The 21,532-nt window shown below is 42.4% G+C and overlaps 1 protein-coding gene across 5 annotated transcripts in view; it reads left to right on the top strand.

The window, feature by feature from the left end:
• Positions 1 to 21,532, top strand: part of MGAT5B (alpha-1,6-mannosylglycoprotein 6-beta-N-acetylglucosaminyltransferase B) — a 280,078-nt gene that overhangs the window by 120,886 nt on the left and 137,660 nt on the right. For 4 of the 5 annotated variants that reach the window (XM_073606206.1, XM_073606208.1, XM_073606207.1 and 1 more), the window contains exon 3: positions 11,553 to 11,665. The exons of the other annotated variant lie outside the window; for it this stretch is intronic. In XM_073606206.1, the coding sequence (XP_073462307.1) occupies positions 11,553 to 11,665 (113 nt within the window). The remainder of the gene's footprint in view (positions 1 to 11,552; positions 11,666 to 21,532) is intronic. 5 annotated transcript variants of the gene reach the window in all.

Genomic DNA, 21,532 nt, shown 5'->3' with positions numbered 1-21,532 from the left:
AGACAACCATTTCACATTTAAAGAGGAACTATAGTCTGCTCACATAATTTGTAATAAAAACATCTTTGCCATTCTGAAGCTTCCCTCCAACTACTTTGCATATTATTTTATATATATACTGTGATTCTATACTTGCCAAATATGCTGCAGAAATCTCCCTCCACTAAGTCTGGTTGCAACCATTTTAACTGTGGGCAGCTGAAGCTGCTGCCTGTTCACTTCCTGGATTTACACAGACACACAGAGGCACACAGACACACACATACATATATATACAGATGCACACGTACACACACATAGACACACACACTCACACCACTGTTTGCCTGCACATTTCTCCTCTCTGGATGAATACATATGGATTTCTGCAGTCTCCGCCCTCTTCCAGCCCCTTCCAGCTCTGCAGCTCTCATTTGCCCTCCTATGACTCACCCCTCCTCCACTCTCCTGCCCCCACCCCTCCCTTGCTGGCAAACTGTAACAAGATTGAGAGAGAGAGCTGTGCATGATGCCATTAGCCTAGGCTAATTACCAGACAAGAAACAGGAAGTGGGCTTTACTGGCAGAAAAAAATGTTTTACTATCCAAAGTTAAAACAACAAGGGCAGAAGATTTAATGGATGGAAATATGAAAAAATAAATGAAGGTCCGCTTTAAAGATCCCAGAATATATTCTCTGCTCTGCAATCTGTCCAGAAGCTTAATAAATAATAGCTGAATGCAATCACTTTTATCTCTTTAATTTCCTCATTATACATCCAAAATACATCAAGCTTATAGCTAATCAATTTTCACTTTCTCTTTCTACCATTAAGGTGCATAGTTGCAGTTGTATAGCATTTATTAGCAATGTGAGAAAAGCAGCTGATACGGCTCGCTGCAGATTTTAGTCAGAATACCTCATTAACTGTAATGTCTTATTATCAGAAACTTAAAGGATCAGTAAACCTTAAATGCAACATTGTGTTTAAATAGTTGATATCGGTCACAAGTATGTGCACACAATCCCCCATATTTTTACAACTCATAAGCTGGTTGGTATTTTATTTACACTTGCTTTGAAGCTAAGTGGAGCCTAATGTTCTATGTCAGTTGGTGTCCTACCGGAAAGTACTAAAGTCCGCCTGCATTGTTCTGCAGTGGGAACAAGAAGTCGTTGGTATGAAAGGCGTAACCATGTTTTTCATAATCTCATTTTACACTTTCCACAATCACACAACTGTTCAAATTTGTAGAGGTTCAGTACTTGCTGCCTCTGCCTGGTTCGCAGTGTCCACATATGACAAATTCCCTCAATTCGTTGCTTTAGTAAAGCTGACCACATGGTATAATATGATTGTACAATCGTGTGCAGGGTCAGATTCTTCCATACTTACTACCCAACCTAGGCCAACTTATTTCACCACCCCTTCTCCTACCCAAGCCATAGCCATTAAATCAGGGGTAGGGGATAGGTAACCTTTCAGAGGTTGGGATCTACCTGGACAACGTGGAGAAAAGCAGAGAACCGGGAGGGGGGGGGGGATGTACTAGGTGGTGCCCTTTAAAAAAACAAAAAAAACAAACAGTACTATCAAGCTCCCAATGAAAAGACAGCATGAAGAACACATAGTGTCACAGTAGTGTCATCTGCCCCCTTGACATCACCCCCACAGTAGTGTCCCCCCCTTCCCGTAGCAGTGTCCTCTGTCCAATTCACATCATACTCCCACAGTAGTGTCCTCTGCCCCCCTTCACATCACTCCCTCACAGTAGTGTCTTCTGCCCCCCTTCACATCAACCCTCTGCCCCCCCCTCCCATAGTGTCCTCTGCCCCATCCCCCCACAGTATTGTTATGTACCCCCCAACACAATGTCCTCTGCCCCTTCACATCACCTCTACAGTAGTGTCCTCCCCCCCTTCCCGTAGCAGTGTCCTCTGTCCAATTCACATCATACTCCCACAATAGTGTCCTCTGCCCCCCTTCACATCAACCCTCACAATAGTGTCCTCTTCCCCCCATAGTGTTCTCTGCCCCATCCCCACACAGTAGTGTTCTGTACCCCCCAACACAATGTCCTCTGCCCCCTTCACATCACCCCCACAGTAGTGTCCTCCCCCCCCTTCCCGTAGTAGTGTCCTCTGTCCAATTCACATCATACTCCCACAGTAGTGTCCTCTGACCCCCCCCCGTTACAGTCTCCTACACCCCCTCCCCCCCACACTAGTGTCCTGTAGCTCCTCCAAAGCAGTGTCCACTGCCCCCTACACATCACCCCCCCTTCTGTAGTGTACCCTGCCCCCTCCCCCCCAGTAGTGTCCTTTACCCCAACAAAACAGTATCCCCTGCCCCCCTTTGCATCACCCCCCCCCTATCGTAGTGTCCTCTACTCTCCTATAGCAGTGTCCTCTGCCTCCCCATCCCCAAAGCAGTGTCCTCAGTCCAGTTCTCATCACAATCTCCCCTCCCCCCACACTCTCTCCTCCATCCAACAGTGTTTCCTCTGTCGCCTTCACATCACCCCCTTTCTGTCTGCCAGTGTGTGTACAGCAGAGTGGAAATCAGGAGATGGCATAGTGCTGGGTGGAAGGTGGGAGCGGTAGCTGGCGAAGTTAACATTTCATTATAACATACTGGTGATTGGTTGCTAGGACCGCCCAGTAATCAATCACTGAGACAGCTCCCGCCCCCGCCCTCCATCCAGCACTATAATGCCTCCCCCTCTCCGCTCTGCAGAGAACATGAGGGTGGTAGAGGCTGGGGGGGGGGGTAGCAGAGCTTAGGTCATGGTCCTTCTTTCGGCTCCCCACGGTAGAAGAGTAGAGTATAGTGTCACCTTACTGCAATAGTAGTTCAGTTCTAGGTGTGCAAAGCCAGAGTGGGGGAACTGTAAGAGTACATTATTCAACCAATGAAATATAAACTACTCAGGGACTCCTATAAGGAAGATCCAGGTGGAGTCAGTGGCAGGGTAGGGCACCCGTCTTTAACATTTTATTATACGCAAAGAAGTGTTACTGGCTGTAGAAAATCAACAGAAAAAGGGGTGACCAACCAGTTTAGGAAAGGGAGCCGTGCCACGTTCAATAATCTATAGACACAAAACAAAGGGGTTCCCCTGGGTGGAGTTTCCTGGCACTTGCAAAAAATAAAAAATATATTGAAGTGTGTAGAGAATAAAGGGCATATATAAAAAAAGGGTATAAATTTTATTCGTATTCACAGGTACATATTGATAAAAACAAGCAGTACATAATCTAGACTGACATAGTGCAAACTACATGATAGCCATGATAAGCAAACAAACAGAACAAATTGTGATGAAAAAGCTCTTCTCAAGCCCGACCCGTTTCGGGGTACTTAATATCTGTACAATCCTTCTTCAGGGGCATAATCTGAGAGAGAGGGGTTCATCTAGGCTGATTGAGAAAGAGATAACAGGGGAGAGAGAAGATAAGGTAATGGATAAAGCAATAGATAGTATACAAAGGGGGTTGGGGTGATGAATTCATCACCTACCTGAAAATGTGTGATTATTTGCTTGTGAAAGATTTTCTTAAAAGCAAGAGAAACCATGGAGGAAGGGCAGAGTATGGCAAGAAGTATATGTGTTATAGCTGGTATAAACGAAAATACTTAGATGGTGGGAGATGCAGGTTGGTGGGCTGCAGTCACCATGGGGGGGTGTGTGGCAATACTCCCGTCCCGCCCGACCCGGGCGCGTACAAACCAGAGCGGCGTGCTGAGGTCACAAAAAGGCGTCCCTAAAAAATAAAAGAATATAGAAAGGACCTTAAAATAGGATCCATAGTAGATGAATGGAAGGTAGTAACTCAATGTGTGGATGGATGGTTAAGTCCAAATGAGGTTCATAATAGGAAAAATGTAAGGGATAATATATATATATTGGAGTGCATCAAAGGTAGGTCGCATCAAGGAGAGCAGCAACGAGGAGGTGCAGCTCATATTGTACCCTAGTGGCAACATACAAATGTATGCATATATGGAATTAAGTTTAGAGTTTAAACAAAACATATGAAATAAATACATAATTGTGCGCACAACGGGTAGATATGCTAAACATGCGTATTGGGAATACCCATAATACATATTATGCAACTAATATATGGAGTTTTAAAAGAATAAATTGATGCCAAGCCTGTATGAGAATACTTTCAGTAGCTTGCAGGGACCAAAGTAAGAGGTGACTCAAAGCTGGTAGTGTATAATTGGTATAGCTTAAGCAGAGGAGTATTGAAGGTATATAGAAACAAACATATTGGAGTAGGGGAAAGTAAAGGGAAATAATGAAAAATCATACCTTAGAGAATGCATAGTAACAGCCTCACAGCCAAGCGTCCGGTATGTGTAGCGACTTGGTATGGAGTGAGTGAGGGTGATATAAATAGCATAGCTGTCACAATCAGCTGGCGTCAGGGATGAGGCACAGCTGTGTTGTGAATAGCGTAAGCCGGGACGCACTGTACTGACCCCCCGAGGCGAGCATGCGCGGCGCCGCCCCAACCGCGCGTGCGCGAACGTCACGGCGTTTGGAGCAGCGTCACGCACACCCGCCCCACCGGCACGGAAGTGACACTCTGGCGAGAGCGCATGCTCGCCTGGAGTGTCAACATGGAGGTAGTGGGCGTGAGCTGGAAAAACGCCCAAGTACCTCACTAAGCGCCGCCCAGGAAATTCCTGTGGCGGCTTACCGTGCCGGGCAGCCGCTCTGGCCAGACGCGCCCCGGGGAGGGGCGGGGAGAAGGAGAATATGTCACAGTAAATAGCACAAAGGGAAATAGCAACGATACATATCAATAAAGAGGAGTAACTACTGCCCAATCGCAAAACATTATTATAGTGTATTCCTCCAAGTATGGGGAGGCAGGGAAAAGGGGAGGGGGAAAAAGAAAAAGGGAAACAATAAAGGGAGCAAAAATGAGGAATGGATAAATAGTCTACACCCAAATCAAGTTATATGGTATTGGGGCAAGAAAAAAAGGGGGGGAAAAAGGGGGGGGGGCCCTTTATAAGACTGGGGATTGTAAGTTGCTGCATAAAACAGTAAGCATAATAGATTATTGCATAGTAAGACAACAAAGAGCAACAACCAAACAGTTTCAATACATATGAATGAAGTACATGTGCAAATATCTTCTCTCTCCCCTGTTATCTCTTTCTCAATCAGCCTAGATGAACCCCTCTCTCTCAGATTATGCCCCTGAAGAAGGATTGTACAGATATTAAGTACCCCGAAACGCGTCGGGCTTGAGAAGAGCTTTTTCATCACAATTTGTTCTGTTTGTTTGCTTATCATGGCTATCATGTAGTTTGCACTATGTCAGTCTAGATTATGTACTGCTTGTTTTTATCAATATGTACCTGTGAATACGAATAAAATTTATACCCTTTTTTTATATATGCCCTTTATTCTCTACACACTTCAATATATTTTTTATTTTTTGCAAGTGCCAGGAAAGTCCACCCAGGGGAACCCCTTTGTTTTCTGGCTGTAGAAAAGTGATATACAGTGCCTTGAAAAAGTATTCATACCCCTTGAATTTTCCACATTTTATCAAAACAAAAAATGAATTTTATTGGGGTTTTTTGTGATAGGCCAACACAAAGTGGCACATAATTTTGAAGTGATTTAACAGAAAATATGTAGTGTAGCGCTGTGTGTGTAAATAATAAAAGGGTATGAAAACAGTGAGTTAGGCTCGAGCCATCTCTCAATGGCCAGCAAATAGACAAAAAATACTTCAAAATTGAATAAAAGTGACTCAATACAGTCAAAAGTGCACTATATGTTACAAAATGACATGTAAAATAAAATGATTACAATAAACCAGTGAAAAATGGTGAACAAGAACAAGTTATAAATAGATAAAAAATCAGCCGAAAGAGTCCATAAATGTTAGAAAATGTGTTCCTGATAAAAATCAAAAACCACCACCAAAAGTCTCTGAGGGTTAACTGGTGAAAACAGCAATGGAAAGCTTCTGGTAGATAAAAAAGTAGAGCACCAATTGAAATGAGACGTCTAAATATATGACAGGACCATCACCAGAGCATCTGAGGAGGCTTACCGGAAGCAGGGGACTTGAAAAGACATACATCTTACAAGTCTCAGAAAGCTTATTTAGCCGCCAGGGCTGGCAAGATGGATCATCAGGTATCCACAACTTCAAATGGGGGGGAAGGGAAGATCTTGTCACAGCTTCAACCATCCGGACGTTTCAACAGGCCAACCGGATGTTTTTAAAAACCATGAGAGAAATAAAGCTCACATGGCATGATATCGTTTAAAAAACATGCATTTATTAAAATAATTAAAAAAGGAACACTCACATGATATAAGATCGTAAACAGCTCAAATTGTATCAAACGCTGTGATCATAGGGGGTCCACCCAACATGTTTCGGCTAACGAGCCTTCATCTGGGGTGTGGAGCCCCCCTATCCCACCGCTATTTAAACCAGAAATGACCCCCACTGGGAGTGTCACGACCCAGGAAGTGACCGACTGATGTCACTTCCGGTTCTCAAATTGATGTTAGTGCGTATAAAATATACAACATAGAAAATGTAGTAAACGGTGTTATACCGCTAACACTAAAATTATGAATCAGGGATAAATGGAAATATTAAATTAAAATAACACAAGTGGTGATAGTGTTGTGTCCGGCCGATCCGGAAGTGCTCGGGATACAAGCCAAGCCTCCATATCGGCACGGCCAGATCGCATAGGTCAGAGCGCCCTCGCGCTCCGCCCACCAGACTCGGCCAGACACTGAGGCCGTGCGCAATAGCGGAACCCACAAAGGGAAGTCCGCCAGCGCACCAAGCCTCGCCTTCAACCAATAGATCCTAAAGGTCGGGGCGTCGTTACACCCCGCCCCCGGATCTTACAACATATGTTTATGTGAAGAACGTGGCCCGCCTCCGTCAATTACGGCGCGCCCACGTTCCAATCTCAAGGCCAAGCCTCTCGTCCACGTCAGCGGCATGTATACTTCCTGTGTGGAGGGAGGAAAGCCGCGATAGGATAGAGAGGACCGGAACAGAGTCCCGGCAACCTCGCAATACAAAACGAAAGTGTCAGCAAAGGTGGTATAAATGAAAATTAGGACAATCATGTGCCATAGATCTGGAGATCCGGCAAAAATTAGAGAATAGTAGAATGTTAGGTAGAGGCGATAAACCTAACAGGATATTAATTAAAAAAATTATTTAAAAATAATTGTATGAATAGAAAGTGACACTACCAATGAGAGACATCCCTTCCATCCTGTATATTGCAACACATATAAGGTGACAATCATTCAAATAAGGGGACATCTGCCAAATTTAAAGATATAAGAACTATTGAAGAATAACACAATATATAAGGTGTTAATAACCAAGGATCTTTAACTGGCAATGATACACCCATGTAAACATATGCAGAAAAAATTATACAGAAAATGCATGAATAAAAATAGAAATAAAAATAAAATTAAAAATAAGGAGGATCATAAATGTAATAACTATGCCTGATTGATAAATGAATTGATGTCCCACTCTACGTTGATACCTTGCGGAAAGTGGGAACCCAATTCATAAATCCAGTAGGTCTCCAAACGGGAGACCCCCCTAAGGGTTGACCCACGGGAGACCCCCACCTACTGTGTAACGACGCCTCGACCTTTAGGATCTATTGGTTGAAGGCGAGGCTTGGTGCGCTGGCAGACTTCCCTTTGTGGGTTCCACTATTGCGCACGGCCTCAGTGTCTGGCCGAGTCTGGTGGGCGGAGCGCGAGGGCGCTCTGACCTATGCGATCTGGCCGTGCCGATATGGAGGCTTGGCTTGTATCCCGAGCACTTCCGGATCGGCCGGCCACAACACTATCACCACTTGTGTTATTTTAATTTAATATTTCCTTTTATCCCTGATTCATAATTTTAGTGTTAGCGGTATAACACCGTTTACTACATTTTCTATGTTGTATATTTTATACGCACTAACATCAATTTGAGAACCGGAAGTGACATCAGTCGGTCACTTCCTGGGTCGTGACACTCCCAGTGGGGGTCATTTCTGGTTTAAATAGCGGTGGGATAGGGGGGCTCCACACCCCAGATGAAGGCTCGTTAGCCGAAACATGTTGGGTGGACCCCCTATGATCACCGCGTTTGATACAATTTGAGCTGTTTACGATCTTATATCATGTGAGTGTTCCTTTTTTAATTATTTTAATAAATGCATGTTTTTTAAACGATATCATGCCATGTGAGCTTTATTTCTCTCATGGTTTTTAAAAACATCCGGTTGGCCTGTTGAAACGTCCGGACGGTTGAAGCTGTGACAAGATCTTCCCTTCCCCCCCATTTGAAGTTGTGGATACCTGATGATCCATCTTGCCAGCCCTGGCGGCTAAATAAGCTTTCTGAGACTTGTAAGACGTATGTCTTTTCAAGTCCCCTGCTTCCGGTAAGCCTCCTCAGATGCTCTGGTGATGGTCCTGTCATATATTTAGACGTCTCATTTCATTTGGTGCTCTACTTTTTTATCTACCAGAAGCTTTCCATTGCTGTTTTCACCAGTTAACCCTCAGAGACTTTTGGTGGTGGTTTTTGATTTTTATCAGGAACACATTTTCTAACATTTATGGACTCTTTCGGCTGATTTTTTATCTATTTATAACTTGTTCTTGTTCACCATTTTTCACTGGTTTATTGTAATCATTTTATTTTACATGTCATTTTGTAACATATAGTGCACTTTTGACTGTATTGAGTCACTTTTATTCAATTTTGAAGTATTTTTTGTCTATTTGCTGGCCATTGAGAGATGGCTCGAGCCTAACTCACTGTTTTCATACCCTTTATTATTTACACACACAGCGCTACACTACATATTTTCTGTTAAATTACTTCTACCTGTGTCTTAGAGGCGTGTTAGCTGCTTATTGTGTAATCATCTTTATAACACCATTGGAGCAGCGCTGTACTTATTCTCCATCTATTCCACATAATTTTGAAGTGGAAGGAAAATTATACTATTATCCACAGGACAACTATTAGTTGTGCACTCCACATATCTGGCCTTTATGGAAGAATAGCAAGAAGAAAGCCATTGTTAAAAGAAAGCCATAAGAAGTCCCGTTTGCAGTTTGCGAGAAGCCATGTGGGGGACACAGCAAACATGTGGAAGAAGATGCTCTGGTCAGATGAGACCTTTCTCATTTGAATCTTTTTGGCCTAAAAGCAAAACGCTATGTGTGGCGGAAAACTAACACTGCACATCACCCTGAACACACCATCCCCAGCATCATGTTGTGGGGATGCTTTTCTTCAGCAGGGACAGGGAAGCTGGTCAGGGTCAATCTTAGAAGAAAACCTGTTATGCTGAGTGGACTTTCGACAGACTGAACTCTGAAGGACTTTATGACTGACTTTCGACAGAGTTCCGACGCAACAGACTTGCCTACACTCTATCACACTAAAGTCTGACTGATTTGAACGTGATGAGGTACGACCAGACTAGAATAAGGAAGTTCATAGCCAGTAGCCAATAGCTGCCCTTGCGTCCCTTTTTGTCCGTCGGACTAGCATACAGACAAACTGATTTTTTGACTGGACTTGAGTCCGTCGGAAAGATTTGAAACGTTCTATTTCTAAAGTTTGTCTGATTTTTCGACAGCAAAGGTCCGATGAAACCCACACACGATCCAGTTGTGTAGGTCTATCACCAAAAAATCCCAATAAAATACATTTACATTTTTAGTTGTAACATGACAAAATGTGGAAAATTTCAAAGGGTGTAAATACTTTTTCATGGCACTGTATTATTGGCAGCTTACTACCCTTGGCAACCCCGCTGTGTCCCTCCATGGTCTATGTTGGCTGTGCAGAAATCTGTCCAGGAATATATCTAACTAATCTTAAAAATGCACCTTCCCCCCCTCCTAACAACTATTCTGACTAACTAGTGAAGAAATATCTGTATACTTACCTATTTTCAGACTGCTCCGGTTCGGTAATCTGATCTGCCCTATTTCAGCCAGAACCAGCTGCAGGGGATTGGAGAAAGCGCTTGACAATGGTCAATGTGTGAGCGGTGACATTACCAATAGGCTTAATATGGCCTATCTGTTGTCAGTGCTCACTCCTCTCCCCTGAAGCCATCGCTAGCTGACACAGGGGAGCTGGATCACATGCCTGGAGCAGCCTGAAAATAGTTAAGTATATACATCTTTCTTACACAGGTTAGTTAGTATGGATGTTAGGAGGGAGAGGGAGTAGTTTTAACCACTTGCCGACCGCCGCATGAACATTTACATTGGCAGAATGGCACAGACAGGCAAATGGGGATACAGAAACGTCCCTTTAAATTTGCGAGCTCCGTGAGTGTGGATACCCGTGATCGTCTCACGGAGAGGAAGAACGGGGAAATGCTGATGTAAAAAAGCATTTCCCTGTTCTGCCTAGTGACAGGACACTGATCACAGCTCCCTGTTATCGGGAGCGGTGATCAGTGTCGTGTCACACGTAGCCCCTCCCCCCACAGTTATAATCACTCCCTAGGACACTCTTAACCCCTGCAGTGCCCCTAGTGGTTAACCCCTTCACTGCCAGTCACATTTACACAGTAATCAATGCATTTTTAATCGCACTGATCACTATAAATGTGAATGGTCCAAAAATAGCACCAAAATTGTCCGATGTGTCCACCATAATGTCGCAGTCACGATAAAAATCGCACATCGCCGCCATTACTAATAAAAAAAAATTATTAATAAAAATGCCATAAAACTATCCCCTGTTTTGAAGACGCTATAACTTTTGCGCAAACCAATCAATAAACACTTATTTTTTTTTTTTTACCAAAAATATGTAGAAGAATACGTATCGGCCTAAACTGAGGAAAAAAAACATTTTTTATATATATATTTTTTGGGGATATTTATTATAGCAAAAAGTAAAAAATATTGCTTTTTTTCAAAATTGTCGCTCTTTTTTTGTTTATAGCGCAAAAAATAAAAACCACAAAGGTGATCAAATACCACCAAAGGAAAGCTCTATTTGTGGGGATAAAAGGATGTTAATTTTGTTTGGGAGACACGTTGCATGACTGCGCAATTGTCAGTTAAATTGATGCAGTGCCGAATCGCTAAAAACGCTCTGGTCTTTGGGCAGCCAGATGGTCCGGGGCTTAAGTGGTTAAGATTAGTTGGGTATATCCCCAAATACTACTTTACCAATCCTTTTCTGTATAACAATTTTTCATGGTTCATGTAACTAGCGGTGTGTGTGTGTAGCGGTGTAGTTTGTTCTAAACGCTGCCCTTCTTTCTCATCTCATAAAATTGGGAGACATGGTAATGCTCTTCCACATTTATTTCTGTGTTTAATAAATGTAATGTAGCTCCTCACCCTAAAATCAAACCGTATCAAATATTTTTCTGGTCTGACAAGATGTATTAGGCAGATACATCTTCTGGCAAAGTGCGTCATGTAACATGTTTCTGTCGGTAAATGTCTTGTTATTGTTGTCTGTAGGGTAAATCTTATTTTTTCACAATCTACAGGATTTTTGTGCTGGGGATTGGATTTTTCACCCTCTGCTTCTTGATGACTTCGCTGGGTGGCCAGTTTTCAGCCAAACGATTGGCAGACTCTCCATTCACCATCCGGACTGAAGGTTGGTGTTTCGTGTTGGCATATTTTGTATATCACCTCCAGAGATATATCACATTTATGGAAGAGAAGGTAGAATATAAAGTGTATATATACATTAAAATCCTGAAAAATACTGAATCCCTACCAAGATCAACCTAAAGCCTCATACACATGATAGGACTTTGTACAAACTTTCCCTTGGATTTTTGTACAAAGGGCGTTGGCCACAAGTTTGTATTGCATACACACGGCAGAACTTTTTCAGCCAACTTTCACCAAATCACGTGGTTTTTCAGCTCTTTACCACCACCCTTTGGTCAACTTCTGTATTGTTGTCTGATATTGTGTCAATCTCACCACTTTTATCGGCGAGATTGACACCTTGCGAGCCGGGTTCACACTGGTGCGGGGATCCGACAATGCCAGGCACTGTGTTTGGTATGAATCTTGAGGGGGAACTCCACGGCAAATTTTAAATAAAAAGCCTGCATGGGTTCCCCTCCAAGGGCATACCAGCGCCCCCCCCCCGAACCGTATGCCCTAAACATGGGGGGTGGGTGCTTTGGGGGAGGGTGGGCGCCCTGCGTCCCCCCACCCTATGTGAATGAGTATGGGCTACCCCTACCCATTCACCTAGGGAAAAAAAGTGTCAATAAAAAAAAAAAAACACACTACACAGGTTTTTATAGTAATTTATTAGACAGCTCCGGGGGTCTTCTTTCGACTTTGGGGGTCTTCTTCCGACTTCGCCGCTCTCTCCGGCCTCTTCTCCCAGTGTCCAGTTCTTCTCCCGCTCTCCGGCCTCTTCTCCCGGTGTTTGACCTCTTCTCCCGGTGTCCGGTACTTCTGCCGGCTCCTCCGCTATCTTCTGCTGCTCTTTTGCTAGGACTTCTGCGTCGTCTTCTTCCCTCTTCTCTTCTTCCGATGTTGACACGACATTCTCTCCCGGTGTAATGCTGTGTGAGCGCTCCGCAATGACTTATATAGGCGGTGACCCCGCCCCCTTATGACGTCACAGTCCCAGGGCATGCTGGGACTGTGACGTCATAAGGGAGCGTGGTCATGTCATCCGATGACCACGCCCCCTTATGACGTCACAGACTTCTTTAACACTTCAGCTACCGCTTCAACAGGGGGTCGGTCCCTATCGATAATTTCCGGATTTTTATTTGTTTTTCTTTACATTTCAGCTGTCAGTGGGAGAATCCCGCTCAGAGAACTGAGTCTGAAAGTATCAGTTTCAGGTATCAGTGCATTTGTATGAGTACCGATACTTGTGCAATTGTTTAGCATCGGCACCGATACCGGTATTGGTATCGGTGCAACCCTAGTTAAAATAGAAAAATATCCTAACACATAGGTGTCAATTGTGAAACATCCACAGTTATATAAGTTATCAGTTACAAATGAACATATCCCCAGATGGTTATATGGGTGTTCTGCAAGACTCTCCAACATGTTTTGCAGGGACAAATCCCGCTTCCTTAAGGAGAACTGACATAGAGCAAAGCAAAAATAAACATCATCCACACATATTCATGTACACAGACAGACAGGTAGACACAGATATCTGGGTATATATACAGTGGGGACGGAAAGTATTCAGACCCCCTTAAATATTTCACTCTGTTATACTGGAGCCATTTGCTAAAATCATTTAAGAAAAACACAGAATTGTTGACATTTTTGCAGATTTATTAAAAAAGAAAAACTGAAATATCACATGGTCCTAAGTATTCAGACCCTTTGCTGTGACACTCATATATTTAACTCAGGTGCTGTCCATTTCTTCTGATCATCCTTGAAATGGTTCTACACCTTCATTTGAGTCCAGCTGTGTTTGATTATACTGATTGGACTTGATTAGGAAAGCCACACACCTGTCTAATATAAGACCTTACAGCTCACAGTGCATGTCGGAGCAAATGAGAATCAGAGCAAATGAGAATCATGAGGTCAAAGGAACTGCCTCAAGAGCTCAGAGACAGAATTGTGGCAAGGCACAGATCTGGCCAATGTTACAAAAAAATTTCTGCTGCACTTAAGGTTCCTAAGAGCACAGTGGCCTCCATAATCCTTTAGACCCCTTTCACACTGAGGCGTTTTTGCGGGTTTTTAGCGCAAAAAATAGCGTTATTAAAGCGCTCATAAAACGCTCCCCATGCATCTCAATGGACCCTTTCATACTGAGGCGTTGTGCTAGGGTCATTGAGAAAAGTCCTGCAAGCAGCATCTTTGGAGCAGGTTTTGGGTGTTGAAAAAAGCGCTTCAAAAACGCCCCTCTCCATTGAAATGAATTGAAAGCGCTGTAAAAACTCCTGAATAGCGCCTATAATCTGCCCTGAGCTGTAGAAAAGTCACATGATCTCACAAAAAGGTAAACATACAAGCAGAAAAATTATCATCTACATGTAGGGAGGTGGGGTTGTTCTTTGACGCTCATGCTTCAATTCAAGTTAAAACGCCCACAGCGTTGCGGTAATTTTACCGCTAGCGCCTCAAAAATGCAGTAAAAACGCTAAGGCATTTTAAGGCATTTTTGAAGCACCTCAGTGTGAAAGGGCTCTAAATGGAAGACGTTTGGGACGACCAGAACCCTTTCTAGAGCTGGCCGTCTGGCCAAACTGAGCTATCGGGGGAGAAGAGCCTTGGTGAGAGAGGTAAAGAAGAACCCAAAGATCACTGTGGCTGAGCTCCAGAGATGCAGTCAGGAGATTGGAGAAAGCTGTAGAAAGTCAATCATCACTGTAGCCCTCCACCAGTCGGGGCTTTATGGCAGAGTGGCCCGACGGAAGCCTCTCCTCAGTGCAAGACACATGAAAGCCCGCATGGAGTTTGGTAAAAAAAACACCTGAAGGACTCCAAGATGGTGAGAAATAAGATTCTTTGGTCTGATGAGACCAAGATAGAAATTTTGGTCTTAATTCTAAGCAGTATGTGTGGAGAAAACCAGGCACTGCTCATCACCTGTCCAATACAGTCCCAACAGTGAAGCATGGTGGTGGCAGCATCATGCTGTGGGGGTGTTTTTCAGCTGAAGGGACAGGACGACTGGTTGCAATCGAGGGAAAGATGAATGCGGCCAAGTTTAGGGATATCCTGGACGAAAACCTTCTCCAGAGTGCTCAGGACCTCAGACTGGGCCAAAGGTTTACGTTCCAACAAGACAATGACCCTAAGCACACAGCTAAAATAATGAAGGAGTGGCTTCACAACAACTCTGTGACTGTTCTTGAATGGCCCTCCAGAGCCCTGACTTAAACCCAATTGAGCATCTCTGGAGAGACCTAAAAATGGCTGTCCACCAACGTTTACCATCCAACCTGACAGAACTGGAGAGGATCTACAAGGAGGAATGGCAGAGGATCCCCAAATCCAGGTGTGAAAAACTTGTTGCATCTTTCCCAAAAAGACTCATGACTGTATTAGATCAAAAGGGTGCTTCTACTAAATACTGAGCAAAGGGTCTGAATACTTAGGACCATGTGATATTTTAGTTTTTCTTTTTTAATAAATCTGCAAAAACGTCAACAATTCTGTTTTTTTTCTGTCAATATGGGGAGCTGTGTGTACATTAATGAGGAAAAAAATGATTTTAGCAAATGGCTGCAATATAACAAAGAGTGAAAAATTTAAGGGGGTCTAAATACTTTCTGTCCCCACTGTAAGTGTTACAAACAATCATACTACCTGTCATAGATATTCAACGTACTTGCAGCTTTAACCAGGAAAGAAGAATTGCGACCACTGCATACCAGGAAAAAACAGCCAGATTCAAATTTAGATGTTTAAATTTTAATTAGAGGAAGTATGTAATACTATCTAGGGGAAAAAATAGATTAAAAAAAATAACACATAATAATAGTAAGGCTACATGAAAAATAAGACATCAACCCCCCAGACTGTACAATCCCTACTGTTTCTTTATTAAATACGGTCCACAACATTTGAGGGGAAATTGCTTATTAGATTCTGTCCAGAAAGGACAAAATTATGCAGGTACATCAATAAAACATAGTGCTTAATAGGTCACTGAATACACTTTGTGGTATTCATAATGGCCAAACGATGTAGGGATGTAGTTGGGAAACCCCTTGGGCCATTATGAATACCACAAAGGGTAATCAGTGATCTATTAAGCACTGTGTTTGTTTTATTGATGTACCTGCATAATTTGGTCCTTTCTGGACAGAATCTAATAAGCAATTTCCCCTCAAATGTTGTGGACCATCTTTAATAAGGGACTAGTAGGGATTCTAATCTCAGAGGGCATTGATGTCTCCATTTTCATATAGCCTTACTATTATTATTTTTTCTATTTTATTCGTATTTATTTATTTAATTACGTTTTTCTATTTGAACCTTTTTAAAGTCTTTTGTATAATAAAAATGTGAATTTAAACTTTTGGTGTGGTATCTTCAAAGTCCTTAGTAGGGATTCAGTATTTTTTAGTGTCTTGTATAAGGGGATACGGAACCAGTAAAACCAGTATGAATAATAGAGCTTGTAATGGGCTGACTCTAGTCTTAATGCATATACATAAAATGTGATTAATATGACAGAGCACACAGGTTATGAAGACTAAAAATTGTTGGTTACTGGCTTATAATTTAGATGGAATTCACCTAGTGTAGTTATGTCACGTATTACAGGCAAACCAATCATGTTCTGGAAATTAATTTGTTTAGGTTACTAAATGTTTTAGCTGATGTTTTATACCTATTTCTATTTCTAATATATGTATTTGTTTAAATAAACAAAAGCTTTCCTATAGTGTACAGCACTGACACAGGTGTAACTGACGCATTCTGAGTTATGAATATAGAGAGCGCAGCAGTGGCTGTTTGCCTTCAGACTGTCTTTCTGACTAGAACTTCATAGAGCCAACTAAAAAAACAAGTGGGAAAGGCAGTAGGGTGGAGTAGCTACTACTCTGACTAATTTACTTGTGTGTGTGTGTATTTTGTCTGCTCACATAATTTGTAATAAAAACATCTTTGCCATTCTGAAGCTTCCCTTCAACCACTTGAAATAACCGCCTATTATTTTATATATACTGTGATTCTGTACTTGCCAAATATGCTGCATAAATCTCCCTCCACTGAGTCTGGCTGCAACCATTTTAACTGTGAGCAGCTTCCTTCTTGGATTTACACAAACACACAAGAGGCACGCCTCCATCTCTGCAGCCCTGCAGCTCTCATTGGCCCTCTTATGACTCACCCCCATCCCTTCCTGGCAAACTCTCAGGAGAGAGGGAGAGAGAGCTGTGCATGATGTCATAAGCCTAGGCTTTTTACCACAGAAGAAACAGGAAGTGGGCTGTGTATTGTACTTACTGGCAGAAAACAAATGTTTTACTATCCAATGTTAAAACAACAAGGGCAGAAGATTTAATGGATGCAAAGTTGAAAAAATGACTGAAGGTCCGCTTTAAGCTAATGACCTCTGTAAAGAGGTTTTGTTCTTTAAAACAGCCTAAGATAATAGCCTAGAGAACACAAAAAAATAGAGCTCTCTCTGCTGGCTACATATAAGAATGCAAGATGTGCATACATAATATTTCATAGGTACTGGACAAAGCAAAGAAAAATATTTTAAAAAGACCTGGTAGCATGAAATAAAGAAACAAATTAAATACAGAATTACAATGCATTGCATTTAAAGTTGCAATGAGTGAGAACGTTTGCCGGAAGCTTTTCAGCTGTGATGAAATCTGAAAGACGACTCAGTTTTTAATAAAGTGATTGCAAAGGCTTTTTTTAAAATAACAAACATGTAATGCTTACCTGCTCTGTGCAATGGTTTTGCACAGAGCGGTCTCGAACCTCCTCTTCTGGGACTCCCCCGCCAGGTCTCTCGGCTCCTCCTATTCTCCAAGTGCCCCCATAGCAACCGCTTGCTATGGGGGCACTCGTGCAGGCTTGTTCTCGAGCCTGACTGTGTGCTATAGACACAAACAGCGCTACTTGGCCCTGCCTCCCACTCCTTCCTCACATTAGTTGACTTAGAGCAGCTGGAGCCAATGACTCCCTCTGCTCTCAGCCAAGCCCGTGAGAGAGGGGAGAAGAGCTGCTTCAGACAGGACAACGCTGGGTCAAGAGAAGGCTAAGTTAAAGTGGATGTAAACCCTCACATATACCCCGTGAAGTCAGAGATGAAACAAATCTCCCTACCTAAGTTTTACACGTATATCTGCTGTCTTCCTATAGCTTTATATACTGTTTAGAAAGTGCACGATCTGTTAAAATTTTCTCTTCTTGATTCACCAGTGGGTGTGGATTCTTGCCATACACTGTAAGACAGCTGATTGGAGGAAAGGCACATCCCCCCTCCACATAGGCAGAGACTTGCAGAGCTGTGCTGTGAATAGGCCAGCTCTCTGCTAATCTATTTATAGCACCCACCCTGACACAAAATTCCGCCTGGTTTTATTATAGTTGTCGGAGAACTTGTCAGAGGTTCTCATGCTGATAACAGGAGAACGGAGCAGGAGAAAGCCACAGGACTTAGGGCTTTAAAGAGAGATAAGAAAACACTGCAAATATATGTGCCCAGCTCAAATTTCATGAATCGGGTTTACATCCACTTTAAGTGTATAATGGGGGACTGTGGGGAGCTTCAATTGAAAGTTTTTTTACCTTAATGCATTAAGGTGAGAAAACCTTTTACCTTTACAACCTCTTTAAAGCCAATCTCCAGGCCAACTGCTAAATACACATTTGAAATGCTTACATGGGAACTGGCCTAAATATAAAGTGATTCAAAATTTTGTTCAGCCAGTTTCCAGACTGCACTGAAGGTCATGCACTTCCTGAGATCTTACTGCAGACTACTCTGTAGTTTAGCAGTACAGCCTGGCCTAGGACCCAATCTAAGTCTCTGAATGGGCATTGTAAGAATAGGAGAACACTGATGAGATCATCACACTGCTCTCTCTTCTAGGGCTGCAACTAACGATTGTTTTCATAATTGATTAGTTGGCCGATTATTGTTTCCGAATAATCGGATAATAACCTTAAAAAAAGGGTGGTGTGTAATTTAGTTAATATGTAAAGTTTAAAAAAAGGGAATTTTATTCTTAAATATCTCTATGCAGTGGTAAATATAAATAGCCAACTATATGGTTAGGGAGCAAAATCTCTAATCCACTCTGAGAATAACAGACAGAAGAGATACAGTGGAACCTTGGATTTCGAGCATAATCCATTCCAGGAGAATGCTTGTAATCCCAATCACTCGCATATCAAAGCGAGTTTCCCCATAGAAGTCAATGGAAACGAAGATAATTCGTTCCGCATTGACTTCTATTACATGCAATACCGTATGTGGCCATAGGTGGGGGGGTGCCGGAGAGCCCCGCAAATACTTGGGGACAGCTCGGAAACACTCGAGAATGGAGTATTTCCAGGTGTTTCCAAGTATTTCCGAGTCATTACGAGCATTTCCGAATGGCTCTGAACCGTTCCGAGTGTCCCCGGCGCCCCCGCACCTCTGGCCAAATGCGGTACTGCACCACCCATTAGCTTGAATTCTGCTCGTTTTGCAAGACAATACTCGCAAACCGAGTCAGAATTTAAAAAAAAAAGTTGCTTGTCTTTCAAAACGCTCGTTAACCGCGTTACTCATAAACCAAGGTTCCACTGTATACTGTATATATTATTAGAGGTTGAATCTTTAAAGAAAAAAAAAATTAAAGACTGTGCTGACGATTTTCAGACAGAACTGTAATATATTATATGATGGCCATACAAAAATGATGTCTTCAATAAAAAAAAAATAACTTTTTAATTTTACAAAATTAAAAATATACATTTTATATAACAAAGAAATATATAATACTTTTGCACGATGCACAATCATGAAGATTTAATATCACAGACTTTTCTATGAAGATTATGGTGATGCATTTATGTATATTATTATTTATATATTGTTGATTATTAGGAATTACTTGGTTTACACATTATTCATGAAGTGTAATAGGGGGTAGGTTCCCTAATTCTGAGTAGCGCTGTACACAAGTTAATTTATTATTTTATATCGGCTGTAGGTTGTTGTGAAGAGGAACATGGTATATGTATTTTCTTTCAGTTTTTTTTGTCTTGTTCAATAAGTTTTTTTATAGGTAAGGGTTCTTGTAGTGCCAGCTATATGTGGGATGATATGGCTTGCAATGTTGCCCATCGCTCTTTTCTTTTAGCCTGAGTGCTGCTGTGCAGGGGCTAATATCAAGATACAGCAAGTTAGGCTTATTTTGCCAGATGTTTGCAAAATACAATGAAATCTTTAATATAATCTTTAATATATAATTATAATTAAATATAATAAAAATAATATAATAATCTTTAATATATAATATAATCTTTAACACAACTAGATTAAAATTGGCTTTTTAAATCTGCACAGAATTCAGCTTTAATCTAAAGTTTAAGTGATTGTAAATGCAACAATTTTCTTTTAACCACTTGCCGACCGTGCCATAGCCGAAAGACGGCTACAGCGCGGTCGGCTTACTCTGGGTGGGCGTCTGTGGGACATCCTCCCAGAATGTTGCTCTCGCGTGCCCCCCTCCCGCAAACTTTCGTGACCGCTGGGTCCGATAGACCCGGCGCATCATGGATCGCGGTAAATGGCCGTTTGTAGCCGGCCATCTCATGACGCTGGTTCCTCCCTCCCCTCTCTGTATCAATCTGTACAGTGCGAGGGGAGAGGGGGGGAGGGGGAGAGATCATTTTTAGCAGTGGTGGGCTGGATCTGTAGTGCCCACAGCGCTGCTCTGTGCCCATACTGTGCAATACTCTGCAATAATGTGCAATAGTCTGCAATAAATTTTAACAGAAACAAAGATTTTTTTTTTTTTTTTTACCGAATTTTCAGTTTTTTTTGATTTATAGCACAAAAACTAAAAAACCCAGCGGTGATTAAATACCACCAAAAGAAAGCTCTATTTGTGTGAAAAAAAGGACAAAAATTTCATATGGGTACAGTGTTGCATGACTGAGTAATTGTCATTCAAAATGTGAGAGCACTGAAAGCTAAAAAATTGGTTTGGTTAGGAAGGGGGTTTAAGTGCCCAATTGTCAAGTGGTTAAATTAAATTAACAAACATGGTCTACGTACCTGCTCTGTGCAATGGTTTTGCACAGAGCAGCCCCAATCCTGCTTTCCTCAGGTCCCCCACCAATGCTCCTGGCTCCTCCCTTCTGTCAAGAGGCCCCATAGCGGGCTGCTTACTATAGGGGCACTTGTGTGTGCTTGCTCCCGAGGCCTGCCTCCGCTCCCTCCTCCCTGGCTGCAATAGATAGTAGCAGTAGCCAATGGCTCCCACTGCTGTGTCTGAGCTAATGAGAATGGAGAAAGACGAGGGAGCCTCTGCTCTCGTGCACATCGCTGGATCGAGCTCGGACTCAGGTAAGTATTAATGGAGGCTGGGGGGGGGGAGCTGCAATCAGAAGGTTTTTTTTACCTTAATGCAGAGAATGCATTAAAGTGGATGTAAACCCAATTTGTGAAATCTGAGACCTGGGCACATATATTTGTAGTGTTTACTTATCTCTCTCCAAAGCCCTGCTGCTTCCTTCCTCTGTTATCAGCATGATAACTTCAACTGATCATCATTGCAAGTTTGTCTGGCTCATGACAATAAAGACATTTCTACAGCATCTTTTGGATCCAAGTGTGTGATCAATCTTTTCTTCTCTTTTTGATATTGCCTATGGTGATGATCCGGGATTGGCACCTTGGACCGGGTGTGTCCATTTTTTGCCTGAAGTGGTGTGTGCACCCTTGTTCTATTTCATGATAACTTCTGACAAGTTCTCCGACACAGGAGATAAAAGCAGCTGGAAATTTGTGTCGGGGGTTGAACTTAGAGATAAGCAGAGA

Source organism: Aquarana catesbeiana, linkage group LG12 (assembly GCF_042186555.1).
Source record: "Aquarana catesbeiana isolate 2022-GZ linkage group LG12, ASM4218655v1, whole genome shotgun sequence".
Taxonomy (NCBI): Eukaryota; Metazoa; Chordata; class Amphibia; order Anura; family Ranidae; genus Aquarana; species Aquarana catesbeiana.
This window is presented reverse-complemented; position numbering and strand designations above follow the sequence as displayed.